This window comes from Hippoglossus hippoglossus, chromosome 19, assembly GCF_009819705.1.
Source record: "Hippoglossus hippoglossus isolate fHipHip1 chromosome 19, fHipHip1.pri, whole genome shotgun sequence".
Classification (NCBI taxonomy): Eukaryota; Metazoa; Chordata; class Actinopteri; order Pleuronectiformes; family Pleuronectidae; genus Hippoglossus; species Hippoglossus hippoglossus.
The window spans coordinates 16,102,666-16,123,349 of record NC_047169.1 but is presented as its reverse complement, the minus strand read 5'-3'; the positions used below and the strand labels follow the sequence as shown (position 1 = coordinate 16,123,349).

At 42.8% G+C, this 20,684-nt stretch overlaps 1 protein-coding gene across 5 annotated transcripts in view; it reads left to right on the top strand.

The window, feature by feature from the left end:
* ep300a (E1A binding protein p300 a) overlaps positions 1 to 20,684 on the top strand; it is a 28,627-nt gene that overhangs the window by 3,535 nt on the left and 4,408 nt on the right. For 2 of the 5 annotated variants that reach the window (XM_034571114.1, XM_034571117.1), the window contains exons 3-31: positions 1,031 to 1,210; positions 1,499 to 1,829; positions 2,592 to 2,711; positions 3,084 to 3,323; positions 3,580 to 3,685; positions 3,856 to 3,981; positions 5,050 to 5,167; positions 5,617 to 5,758; positions 7,457 to 7,531; positions 7,795 to 7,880; positions 8,020 to 8,172; positions 8,619 to 9,110; positions 9,636 to 10,035; positions 10,216 to 10,334; positions 10,537 to 10,600; positions 11,336 to 11,511; positions 13,329 to 13,417; positions 14,473 to 14,583; positions 15,060 to 15,116; positions 15,227 to 15,304; positions 15,403 to 15,470; positions 17,108 to 17,258; positions 17,544 to 17,690; positions 17,820 to 17,933; positions 18,068 to 18,233; positions 18,451 to 18,618; positions 18,704 to 18,865; positions 19,056 to 19,337; positions 19,488 to 20,684. The exon at positions 19,488 to 20,684 is cut by the window's right edge. In XM_034571114.1, coding sequence (XP_034427005.1) covers positions 1,031 to 1,210; positions 1,499 to 1,829; positions 2,592 to 2,711; positions 3,084 to 3,323; positions 3,580 to 3,685; positions 3,856 to 3,981; positions 5,050 to 5,167; positions 5,617 to 5,758; positions 7,457 to 7,531; positions 7,795 to 7,880; positions 8,020 to 8,172; positions 8,619 to 9,110; positions 9,636 to 10,035; positions 10,216 to 10,334; positions 10,537 to 10,600; positions 11,336 to 11,511; positions 13,329 to 13,417; positions 14,473 to 14,583; positions 15,060 to 15,116; positions 15,227 to 15,304; positions 15,403 to 15,470; positions 17,108 to 17,258; positions 17,544 to 17,690; positions 17,820 to 17,933; positions 18,068 to 18,233; positions 18,451 to 18,618; positions 18,704 to 18,865; positions 19,056 to 19,337; positions 19,488 to 20,684 — 5,718 coding nt within the window. The remainder of the gene's footprint in view (positions 1 to 1,030; positions 1,211 to 1,498; positions 1,830 to 2,591; positions 2,712 to 3,083; positions 3,324 to 3,579; positions 3,686 to 3,855; positions 3,982 to 5,049; positions 5,168 to 5,616; positions 5,759 to 7,456; positions 7,532 to 7,794; positions 7,881 to 8,019; positions 8,173 to 8,618; positions 9,111 to 9,635; positions 10,036 to 10,215; positions 10,335 to 10,536; positions 10,601 to 11,335; positions 11,512 to 13,328; positions 13,418 to 14,472; positions 14,584 to 15,059; positions 15,117 to 15,226; positions 15,305 to 15,402; positions 15,471 to 17,107; positions 17,259 to 17,543; positions 17,691 to 17,819; positions 17,934 to 18,067; positions 18,234 to 18,450; positions 18,619 to 18,703; positions 18,866 to 19,055; positions 19,338 to 19,487) is intronic. The other 3 variants (XM_034571115.1, XM_034571118.1, XM_034571116.1) reach the window with 3 other exon arrangements.

The following is a 20,684-nucleotide window of genomic DNA, read 5'->3' as shown; positions in this document are numbered from 1 at the left end:
TTGACAAAGTAAGACAAGCTTAGGTTCTCTACTTAATTATTCAAGGAAATATTTCATAAGTTTCACGGCTAAGTAAATTCAGTTATTAATAGATTTGTGGCAGCAAATTTTTAAATGAATGGTGATTGAATGTACGTTAAGACCATATACAACAAAAATCTTATGTGCAAAACCTATTCACAAATTGTATTTTGCTGTTTTGTTTTCTTTAACTACAGCACACTAGAGTTTCAATGGATTTTCTTTATCCATTTTTGTATTCTAGTATCACTAAGGCAATACACAGCACATTTAGGCTTATTATTGTAGTTGAATTGGCAAAAACAATGATCTGCTTATGTGATTGACAGACCCACAGGAGTGACAGTAAAATGCTGCTGTCAAAGGCTAATGTTGTTCAATTGATGTTGTGTGCAGGTTAGGCATAGAGAGTGGTTAAACCGAAATGTCCCTTAACTTGTGAAGGTGACGTCAGGAGCAGAGGAAAGTGACAGGGAAATGGACGAGGAGTTAATTTGTGTTTTAAGTTTAAATAACCCCTTCAGTGTGCAGGGAGAAAAGGGGAAATACTAATGTGAGATTGTCACAGTGCTGTGTGCTGTTCCTGCTGCGGAATGTTAAATCATGATTTCTATATGTTTATAGATGATTTGCTAATGACTTGACTGCATATTGCTGGATGCAATTACCTGGTGAACTGATTGAGAAGTGCATTATCTCTATTACGTGTTTTGTGTCTTATCTGCCCGGGAGCAATAGGAAATTCAAGTGGTAAACAGACTTTTTTTAAACATACTTTTGGCTTTCGTGAGATGAAAGTGTCCCATTAACACAGACTACTAGTTTATTGCTTGAGGAAGTATCCACAGATCCTACTTGTTTAACACCTTAGAAGAGTTTGGGGAGACACTGCCAGAACAGAAATAATGGTACATGTGCAGTTCAAATGCTGTCTCTAATACCATCAGTGAAATGTGGTTTCAACTACATAGGTTATTCGAATGTTTCTTCTTTTCCTTTTTGCTGCTAGATGGGGATGATGGGCAACCCAGGGGGCCCTTTTGGAGGTCCGTATGCGGGGCAGGGGAATCAAGGTCTGGGAGGCGCAGGGCTGGGCCCTCAGCTCCAGAACAAGGGCCCCATGGCCAACAGCCTGGCACCATTCAATGTAGACAAGAAGAACCAGCCCCTGCAAGGAATGGCTGCTATGGTAGGGAGCAAGTACAAACTAAAAACAAAATGTTTGTCATTTAAAAAAAATACAAAAAGTATCCCCTCTTCTTTTCCCTTCAATCTCAACATGTGCTTCCTTCCATTTGACCCAATCTTCTTTGTTGAACTCTCCTCTTACTGTTAAGTCACCACCCCATAATCTCTACTTATTATCCTCCACCTCTCACCCTCCTCACTTCTTACTCACCTTCTCCCAATTCCTGTTGGTTCACTCTTTGTCTCATCCATGTTACTTCTTCTTATTCCCTCCCACTTTACTTTCCAGGGCTCCCAGCAGTCACAGGCAGGTGTGGGCGGTCCCTCTGGTGCACCTGTGGGAGGGGCCCCGGGGATGGTGCCCAACACTCAGGCAGGTCTAGTTGGTCCTGGTGCACAGGTTTCTGCAGCATCTGCTGCAGCTGGTGCACCACCCACAGCTGACCCGGAGAAGCGCAAGCTAATCCAGCAGCAACTGGTACTCCTGCTCCACGCACACAAGTGTCAGCGGAGAGAACAGGCCAACGGTGAAGTGCGACAGTGCAACCTTCCTCACTGCCGCACAATGAAGAACGTTCTCAATCACATGACTCACTGCCAGGCTGGCAAGTCCTGTCAGGGTGAGTAGAAGGGATGCCACAAGCTCCTGCACTCAGTTTATAGGTATGATGTGTCCCTGTGTTGGACAAGCAGGCAGCCTTGTTACAGTTGTGTGGCAGTTCCGGCACACACACATGCAGCACCTGACTGACAGGTACACAGAGAAGACCAGTATTATGCAGAGTTCTACAAGTTGAGGGTGGTATAAAACTTATAGATTTAGAGTTTGAGTTATTTTTTGGTTCATTATGAAACAGTGGGACAAATTATATAGGTAAATAATGAAAAATGCTCTTGTTGCTTTAGATCTCAATTTTGGTTGTCAAAAAGCATTTAATCGTTGTATCAGGTGACATAATCTTTTATTACAATGGACTTGCCAGTGCAGTTTTTTCTAAAACAACAGAGTGATTGCATTTCTACTCTCTGTAGTAGCGCTCTGTTCATCTTGCATGCTCAGTCATGGGGTTTTGTGTTTATACTGCTCTGGCTGGTTTGCTCCTAATGAATGTAGATGTTACCCAATTGAATACTGTAGCAGGTGCATTGGAGGCATAAGTGCCTGTCCTATTTTAGCTACACAAACGATAAGTTGAATTAGATTTAATAATTTTTGTTTTTGGCGTACTCATAAAAACAATCAAGCGAAACCAAACACCAGATTTCCTCATGGTTTTTAGCCACGTATTTTTAGTTTCGTTTCTTGACTTCACTTGTTACCCTCCTATCATGTAACTCTGTTTCCCATCTCTTCTTGTCGTCTCCCCCCTTTTCATCCTCAGTTGCACACTGTGCATCATCAAGGCAGATCATCTCTCATTGGAAGAACTGCACGCGGCACGACTGTCCCGTCTGCCTGCCACTCAAGAACGCTGGGGACAAGAGGAACCCTCAGTGTGAGTGTCTGTATCTGACCAAACAATGCTAAACTTGTACACTCCTGTTGATCACTCTTTACTGTACGTCCTAATGATGTTATATCGAGTCGATGTTACACTATCATCAATTTGACTTATTCTATGTGACTTTGTAAATGTATGAATTGCTATTCATATTTGTGATGCTAGTATTGCCGTGGTTTACTTCATGCTGAATTGACTTTATGCAGTATTTACAGTATAATTTGCAGCAGATTTTTGCCATAAGTTATGCATAACTATTCAGGCACATGCTCTTCTTAAGCATGTTATTTTATGAATTTGTTTTTGCAGTATATCATCAAGCAGATCAGATGTATTATAAACCCTTGCTCTCTTCTTGTGATGTTCCCACAGCTCTACTCAGTGCGGCCAGTGCAGGTCTGGGCAGCTCTCTTGGGGCTGTAGCCGGTGGCCAGCCAAGTGCTCCGAACCTCAACCCACCGAGCCAGATTGACCCCAGCTCCATAGAAAGAGCCTACGCGGCCCTGGGCCTCACCTACCAGGGCAACCAGGTCCAAGTTCAGACTGCCCAACCCAACATGCCCAACCAAGGCCTGCATGGCCAGACCGGCATGAGGTCTCTGAATCCAATGGGTTAGTAAGCATATGTTTTTACTTGCTTTCCTCCCCACACACAGAATAAGATGCTTCCAGTGGCCTTTCAGTAGGTACTAGCTATGAAAAATGCCTATAAAAAGAAGCTTTCAAAGGACACAAGGTAGAAAAAAAGAAGTAGCCCTGTTGAAGCTGTGCCTCAAGAATATGCTTTTTATTTTATGAAACTCGAAGAAGGCACAAGATCCAGAGCAGGGGTTTGGGAATGAAAACGTATGTCTTTTTACATGTGTAGGTACAAATCCCATGGGAGTCAATGGAGGTGTGGGAGCTGCATCTCAGAGCCAACAAGCCAACCTTCTACAGGATACCATGATGCACCTGAATGTGTCCAGCCAAGGGTGAGAACGAACACAAAGATGATAACGTGCCATACGTGCCGGTGGATGTCTTGATTAGAAGCAATTAACGCTCATTTCCACCATTTTATTCAATTCTTCATCTGACCGAGGCATTCATCCATGTCTTTAATAAGTTAATCATTAAAACTCTTTCCATCCCTCTCTCCCAGTCTGATGAATGATGTTGGTGGGCTCGGCTCCTTGCCCACAGCAGCCCCGCCCTCTGCTGCAGGCATGAGGAAAAGCTGGCATGAGGACATCACACAGGACCTACGAAACCATTTGGTACACAAACTGTAAGTGCGAAACAAGAACTTCCAATTTTTGTTTCCACGGTACACTATCACATTTGTATTGGTGTATTTTATATAATATTAGTGATATCTTTCAAACAATACACATTAAGTATTTAACCCATTAAGACCTAAGCATTGTTTCAAAACAACCATCCGTGTTTTCTGAAGAGCTGACAGATTTGCCAAGTTTTGTCAAACTTTCTCAGCATCTGAAACAGATAGACATGAAATAAAACATATATGATAGCTAAAACATTTAATTTTCATTGTAAATCATTGCCTTTTCCCTAAACTTTGTTAACATATAGAACAATAAAGCTGGCCGTGTCTGAATCTTGCAATTTTCATTGTTTTAATCAGTTAAGCTCCGCTCTAATCTGCGTAATTATCGCTCCTCTTGCTTATTGTCTGAAACGCGACAAAAAAAAATGCTAACAAACAAACTACATTTCCCATAATGCATTGAACCCCTCCTGTGACAATTTCAGCAAATCACGATGTATTTCATCAGTCAAATGTCTTGAAATGACATTGTCGGGAGAAGCACGCAAACTTCGCACCCGGTCTTAAAGGTTTATATGTTGCATCAGGTCTGTATGGGTTAAAAAATTGCATCACCAGTGTGGGCCTCGTACTGCTTGTAACGTTACCATGCTTCTTAGTAAGTCCAAAAAATATTTATTCCACAGCTGCAACAGAATACACAGCTTATTAGCAATTAACTGAACCATATTTTCACGTTTTAATAAGATGTTAAGTGCTGAAGAACATTAATGTTTTCTTACCCACAAAAACTCTCAGACTATGACGCTGCACGTCCTGAAGACAGATTTTTACGCACTAGGTAAAAACTATAGTAGACATAAACTTATATCCACACAGAAAATCGCTCAAATGATCACTTGAGGGATTTAAGGGTTAAGGGTTTAGATGCCATATCAACACAAACATGTTCTGTTTAAACAGTTCTTTGACTGAGATGGCGTCAGTAATTAAATATCTGTTCACCTCCTTGTCCCCCTTTCCCCCTCATTTTTCTTTCCTTCTCTTTTTTGATCACCCGTCCAGTGTTCAGGCCATTTTTCCGACTCCAGACCCCGCTGCCCTCAAGGACCGGCGGATGGAGAACCTGGTGGCCTATGCCAGAAAAGTTGAGGGGGACATGTATGAGTCAGCCAATAGTCGAGTAAGTTTCTCGCTCTATCTTTTAGCTCAGTGCGTTGCTCTGTAAGGAGGAACCTTGTAGAAACCATTCATTTTGCAGCTATAGCCAGCTAATAAGTAATTCTGTTGGTTTCAAAAGTTTAATAAAAATTCACAGCTCATATGCCATTACAGGATGTGGCTGCAAACCTAGAGCACATGAGTCTGACTCGTGAATTACCAGGTTAAGTTTACTGCAGTGTATAAAGATTTGTCTCATCAAAGGACCTGGATTCAAATCCTGGGGGGACTCATGAATTATGACTGGCTTTATATGTAATCCCTGGTGCTACTTTGTCATTTTTCATTATTTATTAAACTTTAAAATCTAATTAGTTTGCAGCAGTAGATATAATAGCAGTATTTTAGTTTTTTGGCTAATATTCTTTGGGATTTTTAACCCCTTTCCACTGTTTACCCTCTTGTTGACAGGCTGAGTACTATCACCTATTAGCAGAGAAGATCTATAAGATCCAGAAGGAGCTGGAAGAGAAGAGGAGGACCCGGCTTCAGAAGCAGGGCCTGGGCATCGGGCCTGCCGGCTTGGGTCAGCCCTCCACTGGACTGCCTCCAAGTGAGTGGACATGCAGCATATTCAGCTAATGTTATTCTGAGCAGCACACATTCATGTGAATGATAATTTAATGGATGAGAGAGGGACATTGTGATATTTCAGCATTGTTTTTATATCATGATATCAATATCATGATCCACAGTAGGAATTGTGATCTTTTGAAATGTACAGATGAGACTATCCGGACTCGTACCAGTCTGTAGACTTATGCACCATTTAAAACACAACATTGCATTAAAGAACCTGACAGATCATACTGTGCATATACAGTGAGTATCGGTGTCGAGTCCCACTTTGTCCAGGGCTTTGAACAGCACCGTATCCTTGCTAGATATAGTGTGACATTGTCAGTCACTGCTTTTATCTTGTTTTTTTTCAACTGATCTCATGTGTTGGTCGACGATAACGTTTAAGTTTCTGGATGTTGCAAGACACAGCTATTTGTGGTTGCACCGACCCGGGGGAAACACTCTTAAAGGTCCCCGAAGATGCCTCTTTTTAAGGTGGTTGAGGTATTGCCTCCACAAGTGTCAACCGTTGCCTAACAAAGTTTACATTGCTATATTTTTGCTTTGTGAAACATCTCAAATGCTGCCATACTTTAAAGTTATTTTTTGATACAAGCTCTGCATGCACCATGCTGTGAGCTTACATTGAATATTTTAACAAATGCTTTGTGCATGCAAGTGTTTATGATAGAGACACGTGATACAAATTGGCTAATCAGCACAGCTATCTAGTTGGAGATCACAGCTTGGAGTTATAGCTTGTATTAGAGCTGGGGGAATTAATCGTATTTTGCGATGCAGACGTGGATGCCTGCCGTGGAAGAACATAATCAACTCATTGGTTTCTGCTATGCTCATTTTTTTGTGATGTTCTGCCGCTGCATAATTATAACATCCGCTGCTTCAGGATCAGGACAGACGCACATTAAAGATCCGGTCGTCTTTTACCGTGTCAAAGTTTCCTGTCTGTGCTCACCTTACACTTAATCAATAAACACAAACACTAATCACAAGTTATTAGGACCTGAACAGTACTGAAGTTTATTTTGTGTTTGTTGATTTGCTTTAGAGTTTATGGCGCATGTAGATCACCTGCTACACACAATACGAGACATGCATAGCCAGGACCTCAGGGTTAAAATGACCGGAATAATCTGGATTCATGATCCGACACCATTGATTAATAACTAAATACATGTGGTTTTTGTGAGTGACAGAGACGGGCAGACACACACAGAAGAGAAGTACTTCCCACAGATTATCACACAAGGCTGAGTTTTTTTTTTAACTTCTATCTTGCAGAAGAAGCAACGGCACATTTATCCAGGAACACAAATATGAATTCAGCAGGTTTTTATAAAGATCAGCTCTAGCTTGTATACGATTTTTTTTTTGTCGCAAATTTATTACCAAAGAAACTTTTGACAAGGTAATGTGAATCCCAATTCCTTTTCCTTCCTTTTACTTTTGCTATTCATTTGACCATGTAAATGTTTTTTTCCCCACGTGTCCAAATGCCGATGATCTTTCCCAAACAAACAAACAAACAAACAAATGGGGAAAAGGACGAAACATTCCACAGTTTATACACACCTCTCCACATGCTTGGTTAGGGCAGTTCCTTGTCTCCTTCTATCCTGTGCACAGACGACAACCTGATTTTCTTCATTTCCTGCCTCTGTTTATATAGACGGTCCCCTCCCTGACCCATCTCTGGTGCGACCGACTGGACCAAATCAGATGGTCAACAGGATGCAAGGCCCAGGTAAAGAGACAAGAAAACGTTGTCATATGAATGCTATATAGTAAGACTGTAGGCATGTGATGTGTTTTTACTCTGGATTTGACACTGCATTACGTTTAGGCGCTTTTTGAACATGGGGACATCACTATAATTACTTTATACACGTGTGTATATATGTGTGTATATATATATATATAAATAAGGAATCCAAACACAAAAATACTACCGTAGTTTCAACATGAAGTGGTCTGTGTTGTATCATAACTGTCATTGTGTTTTTTCAGGTATGAATCAGTTCAATCAGATGGGAATGCAGTCCATGGGCCAGAGGTCCACGCCTCCACTCCCAATGGGAGCATCAGGCAATCAGGTCTGTAATGAACACACCATGTATCACTTGTTTTTTCATATCAAAACAATTTAAACTAGGAGATAATTAGACCAACAATTCAAACACCTCAGCAGAATTTTTTTAAAAGAACCCTATCTATCCCCTTTTACATATGTAGATCGGACTGGTTGGATCCAGGATGGCACAACCCAATGTCAACCAGATACAGAACCAGTATCTGCCGCAGGGGCAGTTCCCTGGCTCAGGACCAGGTGTTGGTACAGCTCAGCCCGGTATTGCCCAGCCTGGCACACAGGCAGGCATGCCACAGGTAAGGTGGCCTAGAGTTACTAAATCTATAGATTAAGTTGTTTTATTATATATATATATACATCTCTATCTCATTTTGTTTTGGAAATATTATAATAGTGTTTGACCAGTCAGTGATGCAGTATCACACACCCTGATAGTTCTTTGGTTATCAGAGTATTAGCAGGCACTTCAGAAGGAAATATGCCTCAGGAATTAAATTATATGTTCCCGGGTTCAAAGAAAGCTTTCTGCCAAAAATTATACTACTGAGATATTCTCTTCCTTGGGCATTAATGGTATGAAGTCATAGCCTACCAATTTGCAAAGTGAAAATCATGAATGTATAGAGACACCACACCAAAGAACAATCTCATGTCATACATGCTGGTTTTCCTCTTGAATTACACCTTTTTATTCACCCTGCTTCTGTGTACCCCTTCTATCGTCATCCTTGTCTTTCCACAGACGCAGATGGGCACTCCTCCTTCTCTTCCAGTTGCTAGTCCTCTAGCGCAGCCCGGTTCAGCTGGTGGTCCCAGTGGCGTCTCCTCAGTGGGGTCAATGGGTCCCCAGAGCGTGGGTAGTGGAGGTCCCAACTTAGCTGCCGGAGCCCCTCCTTCCTCAATGACTCCAACTAACGCGAACCAGCAGCCCAACTCCATCCCCCATCTGGGAGCCATGCGCGGCAGCTCGCCCTCACCTGCTCACAGCCGATCCCCTACCCCTCACCAAACACCCCCCAGACTAGCTGGGTCCCAGACCCCACAGCCACACACCCCAAATGCATCACAGCTGGCTCCACCCTCGACCCCCCAGCAAAACCAACTTGGCCAGGGCCCGGGCTCTAACAAGTCCCTCCAGCAGCAACATATAGGGTCAGCTGGTTCAACCACTCCGTCTCACCCGGGACTGGCCTCCTGCTCATCGCAGCATGGTGCTCAGCTGCCTCGCACTCCGGTCAGTGAGATTTTAGCATCATGAAGTTTAATATCAGGACCAGTTCATCTTATTACACATATTCCATTGATCCTGTAACAGTAACTCATGTCCTCCAGGATTATCTTTCACTCCTGCCTTTCTATGTGTAACTTGGTCTTTTTCATTTGATCAAACAATTCCTAACTGGGTTTTTTATGTTTAATCAAACGTATTCGTAGACAGCCAGCTGCATAGTGAACCTTATCGTTCTCGTACCTTATACTTGGAACTCAGCGCTCAACGCGCGTGGTACTAGAGGATTCCTGCAGAGGGCACACCACAGAACTCTCAAGAGACTAAAGTTGTAGACCGTTCAGCTGTATTATCTTTGAATCAGACCAATGTTTCTGCCACTTCCAGATTTGAGTGCGGTAGATACATTAACAACAAGTATATTCTGACCCTAAGACTACTTAGAACCTTCATCTCTTCAGTGTATCTTGTAATTTAATTGTTTGTTCCCTTCATTCATCACTATGTCATGTTCACCATCTCTTTTCCTAGTTGTCCCAAAAGGGTTCATTCCCCGTGGATAGCCAGGCCCTGACTCCAGCCTCTGTCAGCAGCCAGGACACTTCCTCCCAGCAGCCGCACTCAGACAACAACCTCGACCCCAAAATGGAGATCAAGCAGCAGGATGAGGAGGAGGAGAGTGATGCCGGCAGCTGCTCCAAAGGAGGGAAGCTCAGCAACTTCAAATCGGAGGAAAAGCCCATCAAATCAGAGCTGAAAAAGGAGGAGTGTTGTGGAGAGGGAGGTAAAGGTGTTTCTATGGATACATCAACAACAATGCAGATGTCCAGTGTGAAGATGGAAGACAGGAAACCAGAGATTAAGAAGGAGGTGAAAGAGGAAGAGGATACGTCAGATTCAGCTGTACAACAAGCCTCAGCGAAAAAGAAGAGTAAGGAGGACTTGTGTTTTTACTGGAATACATAAACATCTGCACCATATATGCAATATTTGAGCATTTCTCTGTATTTTGTTGTTGATCTAAATTTTGTTTTTTGTGTGTGTCATGGAATACAAATGGTTAATGGAAGCAGTATAACTTTTACAACTTTTTGACCTTCTCTCCTCCCAGTCTTCAAACCTGAGGAGCTTCGACAGGCCCTGATGCCGACTCTCGAATCACTATACCGTCAAGATCCAGAGTCGCTGCCATTCAGAATGCCCGTTGACCCACAACTGCTGTGCATACCTGTATGTAACCCCTGCTCAAGTCTTTTTGTTCCTCTGCCATGTATAAACAGCACTCTCATGTCAGGGTTTAGAATTGTGTGTGTTCTTCCTATCAACTTAAGAAGTCCATTGGCTCCTTACTGATACTGCAGCTCGTCTTGCTTTACTTGTTTATGCCATTAACTCACAGAGGTTTTCACACATTTACCTTGTGATCTTGCAGGACTACTTTGACATAGTGAAGAACCCCATGGACTTATCAACAATCAAGCGAAAGCTGGACACTGGTTAGTACTTGTTTCTAATTCCTGGGAAACATAGTGGGCCCCAATAAATAACTTTCTTTGTATGATTAAAAATGTTCATGGTTATCAGTATTTTCATGGTTATCAGTATACAATATTGTAATTATTCATCAGTGGGAAGAAGAGAAGGTTTACTACTCATTACATTAAGTGTAGACCCCAAACGTCAGAATCATGACAGAATATCAGCATTGCATGCAACACATGCAATTCGGCGATGGTGGATGCTAGCATTTTTGAGCTATGGCTCGAGCACTAGCAGCTCCCCTGCACTTACAGCTCTCACCCTGCTGCTCCCTCCACCATGTTTTTACAACATAAAGCAGAGGTTGCTTGCTGCGTCTGTATATAGATAGATAGATAGATAGATAGATAGATAGATAGATACTGTACAGCATCAACCAAATCATCATGGTTATTAATAATTAAGTGCTACAACTAACCATCGAAGATTTTTTCGCACGGCATATGTTAAACCGATAAGAGTCATCCCGAATTCCAAGAGGAAGTGGTTTTGTGTACAAGTAAGGGCTAAAGATACATTTTGTTTCATGTGAGTTGCTTTTTTAAAAATCCTTATTTTCTTTTTCACATGGATGGAAACGGCACATCAGACTCCAGGTCGATCCTGTTTTTCTTACCCATTTTATAGGTGACTATCATTAGTCTTGAAAGTCTTCTTAATCCATCATGCCACCCTTTGTGTTTTGGTTGTAGGTCAGTACCAGGATCCCTGGCAGTACGTGGATGACATTTGGCTGATGTTCAACAACGCGTGGGTGTACAACCGTAAAACATCCAGAGTGTACAAGTACTGCTCCAAGCTGGCTGAGGTCTTCGAGCAGGAGATCGACCCCGTCATGCAGAGCCTCGGCTACTGTTGTGGCAGGAAGGTGAGTCAAAGTGCTGCAGAACTGGCTAAATGGGTGGAGATGAGAAATGAATGTTGTTATGGGTTGATCTTATGATTAAAAAACAACGCGAAATTATGGAAGGTGAAGCACCATTATTTTTTATTTTAAACATGTCATAGGCTCCCTGCCACTATACTACATGACACTTGCTGCTCTATTCATAAAGTTTGAAGCCAGGAGAGTTGTAGTTCTCAGTACATTAACCCCATTAACAACAGCTGAACGTTATCTGTGTAATTACACCATTCTTTATTTATTGAAAATACGTCTCTAAAGACAATATGTCTGGATAAGGCGGAATGCATGAATGGTTTGAGTATGCTTTAGATCAGCGGTCGCCCACCCCTCGATGGCGATCTACCAGTCGACCTCTAAAACCTTCACTGTCGATCCCCGAACTCTCTGGACTCAGATCAGCTGTGTCCCGGTTGTCTGTTGTTTACACGCGCTGTGTGTCCGCTACTGGCGGCCGAGCTGCTGGTTTATCTACTGCATTTCCATCAATACAAGTCGGATTCTGTCCTAAACTATATGGTCAGGAATCACAGTATGAAGACGTGCATATGAACAGATGCTGTAAATATGAATTGATATTAATGTGAATATTGTGCATCGAATAGATAAAGTTGCACAACTGCAATTTATATTTATGCTCGTACATTCAGCCTTTAACAGAAATGGCAAAAAACAATAAATATGACCCTCCTAAGTGTTTTTTTTTTTTTTTGAAGATATCAGGGTGGAAGATCTCAGCTTACGTTTGGAATTAGAAAGTGATCTTAGGCTGGAAAAGGTTGAATACGGCTTTAGATGAGGAAATTAACTCCCCTCATTCACATCTGAAAATGGAAGCAGTGAAGTGGCTTCATAGCTAAATTTGGCCATGGGCATACCACCGCCATATCGCATTTCAGCTCTCATTAGACTCTGCTATTTTTGGTTTTGCAGACAAATAACACAACTGATTGGGCCTTATTATGAGAGGCTGGCTAAGAGCTTGACTTCTGACAATGAAACAAAACAAAGTAGCAGTTGACGGTAGCTGTAATTTGTTTTTTTTAACAACACTAAGCCAAACAGAAATGAGCTCAGTTCAGCTCCACTGGGGAAGTTTTTACAGCTGCAGTGTGGATGTAAGGTTGTGTCTCAGAGTAGGACTTGCAATGTTCTTGTTAATCTATTGCCTTTTTTCCATGTCATTACACAAGTCAATACATAAACAAGTATTGAGATTTTCACTCATTTATTATCATGATATATGATAAGAAATAATCAGTCACAATTTGATAAAACTGGAATTTCATATATTACATGTTGTGGAAGCCATGTTTGTTCCACTTGAAGAAATAAAAGGTACTGCTGGTTAATGTAAACTAATACTGGGAGCTCATTACTTAAAGATGTTCCAATACCATTTTCCCTTCCCTACACTGATCCCGATACCTGGACTTTGCCTATCGGCTGATACCACCTGTCAAGCCGATACCAGTGTATTTAAAAAAAATAACTGGAATAATATATTGTAATAGCTGTCACAACAAATATACTTAAAAGACGTGGTATCAGATTGGTTAATAGTTTTGCATACTCGCCAATGCCTGCCCTGACATTTTCCGCAATATCTGAGGCATTTCCGAAGCTGATATCGGTATCGTAACATCTATCAGTAACGTCTGCCACTAACTTATTCAGTCTGTTTACTCTTGATCAGTGCAGTTGGGTGTCAATGAAATAGCTATTGCTGATGGTGAAGAGATAAATATATTCTTACCTATTTCTTTGTTTCTGTCCATCAGTTGGAGTTCTCTCCTCAGACACTGTGCTGCTATGGAAAGCAGCTATGCACTATTCCCCGAGACGCTGCTTACTTCAGCTACCAGAACAGGTATGATGGGAGGGAAACACCCATGTAATAATGGGTGGAGGGACACCTAGATGGATGGAAGTGTTAGTAATAGAAGAAGGGATTATAGATATGATGTTGAATTGAATATGAGGTAGATATTAGCATTTCTCTTATCAGTGTAACTTTTATGAAATTTATTTCCTTAAATGCTTCCCATCACTTCATTTCCCCCATTTTTATACCTTCATGTCGTCCCTGATGCACTGGCATTTTAACAGTCTGCCCTCTCCTCACATTCTTTAAGCTGTTCATCGTTTCATTAAACGCATCTTTAAAAAAGCAAGTATTAGTTGAGACATACAAACCAATTGTTTTGTTTCTCTGGAGCAAATTGAGGTGTTCATATTTTGAAGACTCCACAAATTGGCCTTTTTTTTTTTAGGAAGAAAGGGCTTGTGCCAATATGTTGACCTGTGACTTTGTTAATGTATAAAGTTCACATTACTTCTTTTGATATGTTATTCCTGTCCTCGGTCTTAGAACACACCAATAAGAGACTTACTGGAATGTGAAAGGACATACTTTAAAATGAACTGCTTGAATGGACAGCAAAGCAGTTGTCTGTGCTTATTTGTTCATATTTGTTCGGTGTCTGTATGATGTCTTGTGCGACAACGTCCTGCTCCTGTCCCCTTCTCCCGTTGACTCTGCTCCTGCTCTGTTTGCTGTGATGGTGGTTGTTGCTCATCCTGTCGTGTCCAAATTGCTAATCTGTGCTCTGCCTCGGCTTTCTGCTGTGTTTTTGTCTCGTCCTGTTCCTGGTCCATATGACTTGTCTGTCCTCCCTTCCAATGGCTGTGATGTCAACATTGGCTTGCTTTTGCCTTGACCAACCATGCACCTCCAAAAACCCACCCCCCATCCTGTCACCCTCACCCCTCAAAAATTTGACTGGCTTTTCCGATGACGACTTCCTGCTGTCCTGCGCTCCTACTTCCTGCTTGCTCCGCTTGTGGCACCCTGCCATGTACCATTTGATGACTGCCCTCCCGTGCGCTGTCTGTGATTGACTGTGCTGCGGGGGAACGGTGTAGTTCACCAAAATTTGGGCTTGTTGCTAACAGGTACCACTTCTGCGAGAAGTGTTTCAACGAGATCCAGGGGGAGACGGTTTCCCTGGGCGATGACCCCACCCAACCACAGACGTAAGTATTACTGCATTTTCCTAATACTTACTTCCTAATAGTATAAGCTTCCTGCAAAGGAAGATAATTCCACATAACAATTGACTTGAGAAGTGATCAAACTTATATTTTGAAATGCAATTTTTACTCCTAAGTACAACATTTTAGTAAAATTTTTACTCCTTTAGTAAAATTTTTACTCCTAAGTGATTCTCAGCCAAGATGATTTTTTTCCATATTTAAAAGTTTTAACTCCTATGCCACAAATAACCTTAGTGACTGTTTTGGTTAGCATCACAGCCTGTGGCCTATTGGACTGTGGCATTTTGGCTGCAATGAATGCTTCAGTAAAGATGCTGATGTCAGGAAATTTAATATGAAATTGTGCAGAAAAGCCTTAAGGTTAAAAGCCTGATGAATTTGAAACTAAACTTTTACCTAGCATGTCTAACAATTTCTTCATTTATGTTTTTTGACGCACTCCCTTGTAATTTTAGATCGATTAACAAGGAGCAGTTTGAGAAGAAGAAGAATGACACACTGGACCCTGAACTGTAAGCTAACAGCCTGCTAATGTCACATATTTGCTTTGAGAAAGAAGAAAAAAATGAATTTCTTTCAAGGGCTTCAACATGTAATTTTTATTTTATATCATTGTTTTCAGCCTCGTTGAATGTTTGGACTGCGGCCGCAGGATGCACCAGATCTGTGTCCTGCACCATGAAACAATCTGGCCATCGGGGTGAGTAGCTTTTCCTTATTCCAGTCATTCTCAGTGTTCTTTATCTTTTATTATGTAATTTGACTGACTTAACCATGTTTCTCTTTGCTGTATCTCAGTTTTGTGTGTGATGGCTGCTTAAAGAAGACAAATAAAACAAGGAAAGAAAACAAGTATTCTTCCAAACGTAAGTGACAATGCTTCTATCCCAGTTCATCACAATGTCCTGTGTTGTACTTGAATATACTCATGAAGGACACTGGTTTGTTATTTCATACTGACTGTTAGGGGTGTGCGATATATATCGTCTACGATAATATTGTAATTGTTGATTTAACGATGTGCGAGCTCACGTTATCGACTTACGTTTTTTCGATAATGATGATCCATGCGCCACGCATTCATGCTCTGCATGTCAATATATTTGGCCGCTTTAGATGATATATGAAAGACATTCAGATCATTGACAGGTAAAAAGAATTATGAAGCTTATTTATGATCCCAGAACCTGAGGGAAGTTACAGCGCTCACACAGGCAGACAAAAATTTTGGCTATAAAAATATATAATAAAAAGAGTCTGAAATCTGCTGTACTGACAACTAGCTTGCTATTCATGTCAACAAAAATAAACATTAATGATGCTTCTCGTGCGAGCAGCTGCCTGGCTGTTCACACCGGAAGCGCTTTTCTCCGCACTGGTTCGGGGGTAAATGATGATGGTCTTCACAGGTGACTGACCTACGCAAGCCTATAGCCGCCACCCCCCAACAAGAGATTGTGTGCTTGTGTGTGTCTGTCTGTTTAGACACAACTGACAAATGTGGAATAAGTACATAATTAAAGATGGGGAAATTTCATCATGTGGGGGCAAAAATCTGGGAAATTGATACTCCAGGAGAACAGCGGGGAAATCAAAAGTATGGGATGCATATTTAATCATCTATATAATATATCACTTATATCGTTTAATATCGATTTTTCAGTGTGTTTTCTGGCCCGACTCACTCGCGGCGAGCGAACAAAATAGAACAGACCCAAAAATCATCGCCGCAGATCGCGAACTCCGGTGTGTCTCCGGGGTTAGAGAATGATGTTGTGACGTTACTGCATTGGTTAACATTGCATGTATCACGTCATGATAAATCATCCTCTTGTGCCGCCCTCTCGGCAATTTGCGCCCTAGGCAACCGCCTATGTCGCCTATGCCAGGAGCCGCCCCTGGCGCGAATGATAGAGGCACAGAGGAGCAGTAAATTACTGACAGAGCCGCTAATGACTGTAAAAAAATAACTTGTTGCTGTATACGGCTCCCTGGTGTCTGCCCCGGACTTGGTGGCGCTGTGACCGGGCTGTGGAGCTGTCTGTGGTCTCTGCGTCCATAGCCAGGGACTGTTAATTTATCGCAAGTCATATCGTTGTCGCGATATTAAACAATGTTATCGATATCGCATTATTTCCTAATATCGCACACCCCTACTGACTCTGCGTGGAATCCTAATGTCACCCACTCATGAGACTACTGTCACATTTTAATCTCATGCTGTCACCATGTACTGACTCAGGCCTCTAGTTTGAAACTGTAGTTTCACATGTACACGTGGTTATCAAAAAATTATTCCAAACAGAACTTTTGATCAATTTTCCAGTGACATGCCAGTTTGGTTACTTTCTGATTTGTCTGGCTGTGCACAGGACATCACATATACAGATAAGGGAATCAGGTTCTTCATATGTAGCTTTAAGTCATATTTACCACTGCTGTTTTTACAGTTGTTATGATACTACCTAGACTAAAATGTTTCCCCTGGCTTTCTCCCACACAGGGTTGCCCCAGACAAAGTTGGGCTATTTCCTGGAGACGAGGGTGAACGACTTCTTAAAGCGTATGAGTCACCCGGAGTCCGGAGAAGTCTTCATTCGTGTCGTCCATGTCTCTGATAAAATGGTGGAGGTTAAACCAGGCATGAAGTCCAGGTACAGGAATTAGGAACAGTTAAACTTAAACTAGATGTCTTTGTTTTCTACTAGATCATTGCAAAATTGTTTTAGCGTATAGAATTTCCCACTGTTAAAATCTTGAATGCCAAGTCTTCAGGGAACAAGAAGGTGACACACATGAGTATTACTTGTTAGAGTTCACAGAGAAGAGTTAGTAAAGAAGTTTGTTACAAGTCACAGGCTATAATACAAATACTGTTGAGTTTCCTGTTTCTCTATTTTACAGTTGGTAAATTTACACACCCTTGTTTTCGTCTTCAGATTTGTGGACAGCGGAGAGATGTCGGAGTCTTTCCCATACAGGACAAAAGCCCTTTTTGCATTCGAGGACATTGATGGAGCAGATGTCTGCTTCTTTGGTATGCACGTTCAAGAGTACGGATCCGACTGTCCTCAGCCCAACCAGAGGTAAGGACAGCATTAGTATATTTTATTATACATGGGCCATTTGTCGCTTGAAAATTTGCTAATTTTGTTAAAAAGTTTAGGCAGTTGTGATATTTGTGTATGTATTTATATTTACTTTCATCCACTCAGGCGAGTATACATCTCCTACCTGGACAGTGTACACTTCTTTCGGCCTCGTACTCTAAGAACAGCAGTTTACCATGAAATCCTCCTCGGGTACTTGGAATATGTCAGGAAGTTGGGGTAAGTGTTCCTGCTCAAAGGTACTCAGGTACTCACAAATAAGTACCTGAATGTAGTTTTTATTCTGTCCACAAACTTACTTTCGCTAGCCTATATATTCATCATGCTCACTGTTTATGGTCTGTCATCCTCAGCTACACCACTGGCCACATCTGGGCCTGCCCACCGAGTGAAGGGGATGACTACATATTCCACTGTCACCCTGCAGATCAGAAGATCCCAAAGCCCAAACGTCTTCAGGAATGGTACAAGAAGATGTTAGACAAAGCTGTGTCAGAGCGGATAGTGCACGACTTCAAGGTAAAGAGGCATCATTTGTCTTTACTCTCGCTTAATGGTCCTCAATTTTACAAGTATTTCATCATGTTAGCTCTTTTTTTTTAGCTTATAAGTTTAGACTACATAATAGCAATCAGCAGCTTTTAAGATGAACATCGGTGTACAAACAATGGTATAGCTGCTGAAAATAACTGTACCCATGCAAAACACTAACTTTGTTTTCAATGTACCCCTAAAGGATGTTTTCAAGCAGGCAACAGAGGATCGTTTGACCAGTGCCAATGAGCTGCCTTACTTTGAGGGGGACTTTTGGCCCAATGTGCTGGAGGAGAGCATCAAAGAGCTAGAACAGGAGGAGGAGGAGAGGAAAAGGGAGGAGAACAGCACTTCCAATGAGAGTATTGATGTAAGAATGCCATGATTTATCAACATGGGCAGGAAGAGCTTGTTGATTAGATGATCTCTGATGGTCTCCCTCCTTTCTTGTGCAGGAAACAAAAGGTGACAGTAAAAATGCAAAGAAGAAGAACAACAAGAAGACGAGTAAGAACAAGAGCAGCTTGAGTCGAGCCAATAAGAAGAAGCCAGGGATGCCGAATGTCTGCAATGACCTTTCACAGAAACTCTATGCTACTATGGAAAAACACAAAGAGGTACAAGAAAATACTTACTAAAGTACCTGTATCTAATCACACATGTTACTGTAGGAGTGGAGTGAAAAATGTAATGGCTTAGCTATTGACTTTATTTTCCAGATTTAACTTTTTGCAACTCTGGCACCAGTGCTGGCACAAAGATGAATTTGTTTTAAAAGACTGTTTTCTCCTCTTTTTCCCATCCTAGGTGTTCTTTGTGATCCGACTGAGCTCAGCCCCCATGACAAACGCCTTGCCCCCTATTTCAGACCCGGATCCCCTGATGGCATGTGACCTCATGGATGGCCGTGATGCTTTCCTGACATTGGCCAGGGACAAACACCTGGAGTTCAGCTCGCTCAGGAGGTCCAAGTGGAGCTCCACGTGCATGTTGGTAGAGTTGCACAACCAAAGCCAGGACCGCTTCGTCTACACTTGTAACGAGTGCAAGCACCACGTGGAGACACGTTTTCACTGTACCGTCTGTGAGGTGAGTTAGAGAAGGGTTGTTTTAGTGCGTCTCATTTCTATTTGTATATGTGAAGAATATAAAAAAACAAAATGTGTATGTTGTAGGATGTTACTGTGAAACCGGCTACATATCAATTTCTAACCTTCTCATCCATGCCATTCCCCACAGGATTACGACCTCTGCATCACATGTTACAACACTAAGGGCCACGAGCACAAGATGGAGAAGTTAGGTCTCGGTTTGGATGATGAAAGCAGCAACCAGGCAGCTGCTACAACTCAGAGCCCTGGAGACTCCCGTCGCCTCAGCATCCAGCGCTGCATCCAGTCCCTCGTCCATGCCTGCCAGTGTCGAAATGCAAACTGCTCCCTGCCGTCCTGCCAGAAGATGAAACGGGTTGTTCAGCACACAAAAGGCTGCAAAAGAAAAACCAATGGTGGTTGCCCCATCTGCAAGCAGCTCATCGCGCTTTGTTGCTATCACGCAAAACACTGTCAGGAGAACAAGTGCCCAGTCCCATTCTGCCTAAACATCAAGCACAAGCTCCGTCAGCAGCAGCTGCAGCACAGACTCCAGCAAGCCCAGATGCTAAGGAGGAGGATGGCCAGCATGCAGAGAGTGGGCCAGCCTGCTCCTGGAGGAGCTCCTGGGGGCAATGGTTTACCCTCTCCAGGAGCAAACAATGGAGCAACTGGTCCTGGAACCCCTACCTCTGTGGGCACTCAGCCTCCTACCCCACAGACACCCACCCAGGGGAACATGCCTGCGCTCCCACAGCAGCAGGGAGTTGGGATGGGGGGAATGGGAGGGCCAGGCCAGCAACAGCAACAGCAAGTTCCACAGCAAGGCGGTGCCATGCCCCCTCAACACCATCTTCATCAGTTTCAGCAGGTGGGTGGAGGAGGTGGAGGGGGGGTGATGAATTCTCCTCAGCAGCAGATGATGCCTCAGCTCCTGCAGCAGCCTCCCAATGTCCAGCAACTTCAGAAGCCACAGCACCCTGGTGGTTTGCCTCCGTACAACCCCAGACCTCCTGGAGCCTCTCCTCTCCACCAGTCACTGGGCAAACCTGGACTTGGCCCAGCCACCCCACCCCAGCAGCAGCAGCAACAACCCAATCAAGGACAAGGTTCCATGCCTGTACAAGGCCAACAGCAAGGCCCCCCTTTGGCTGCTGTAGAGACAGCCCTAAAAATTCAGCGCCTAGCAGAGACCCAGAGACAGATGGCCCAGGCCCAAGCCCAGATCCGTGGCTTGGGACAGGGTGGCATGATACCCTCACATCCTCACCACCCGAACACCCAGGCCCAGATGGGCATGCCCCACATTGGGGCCCAAGGCATGCCCCCACAGGCTCAGGGAGTT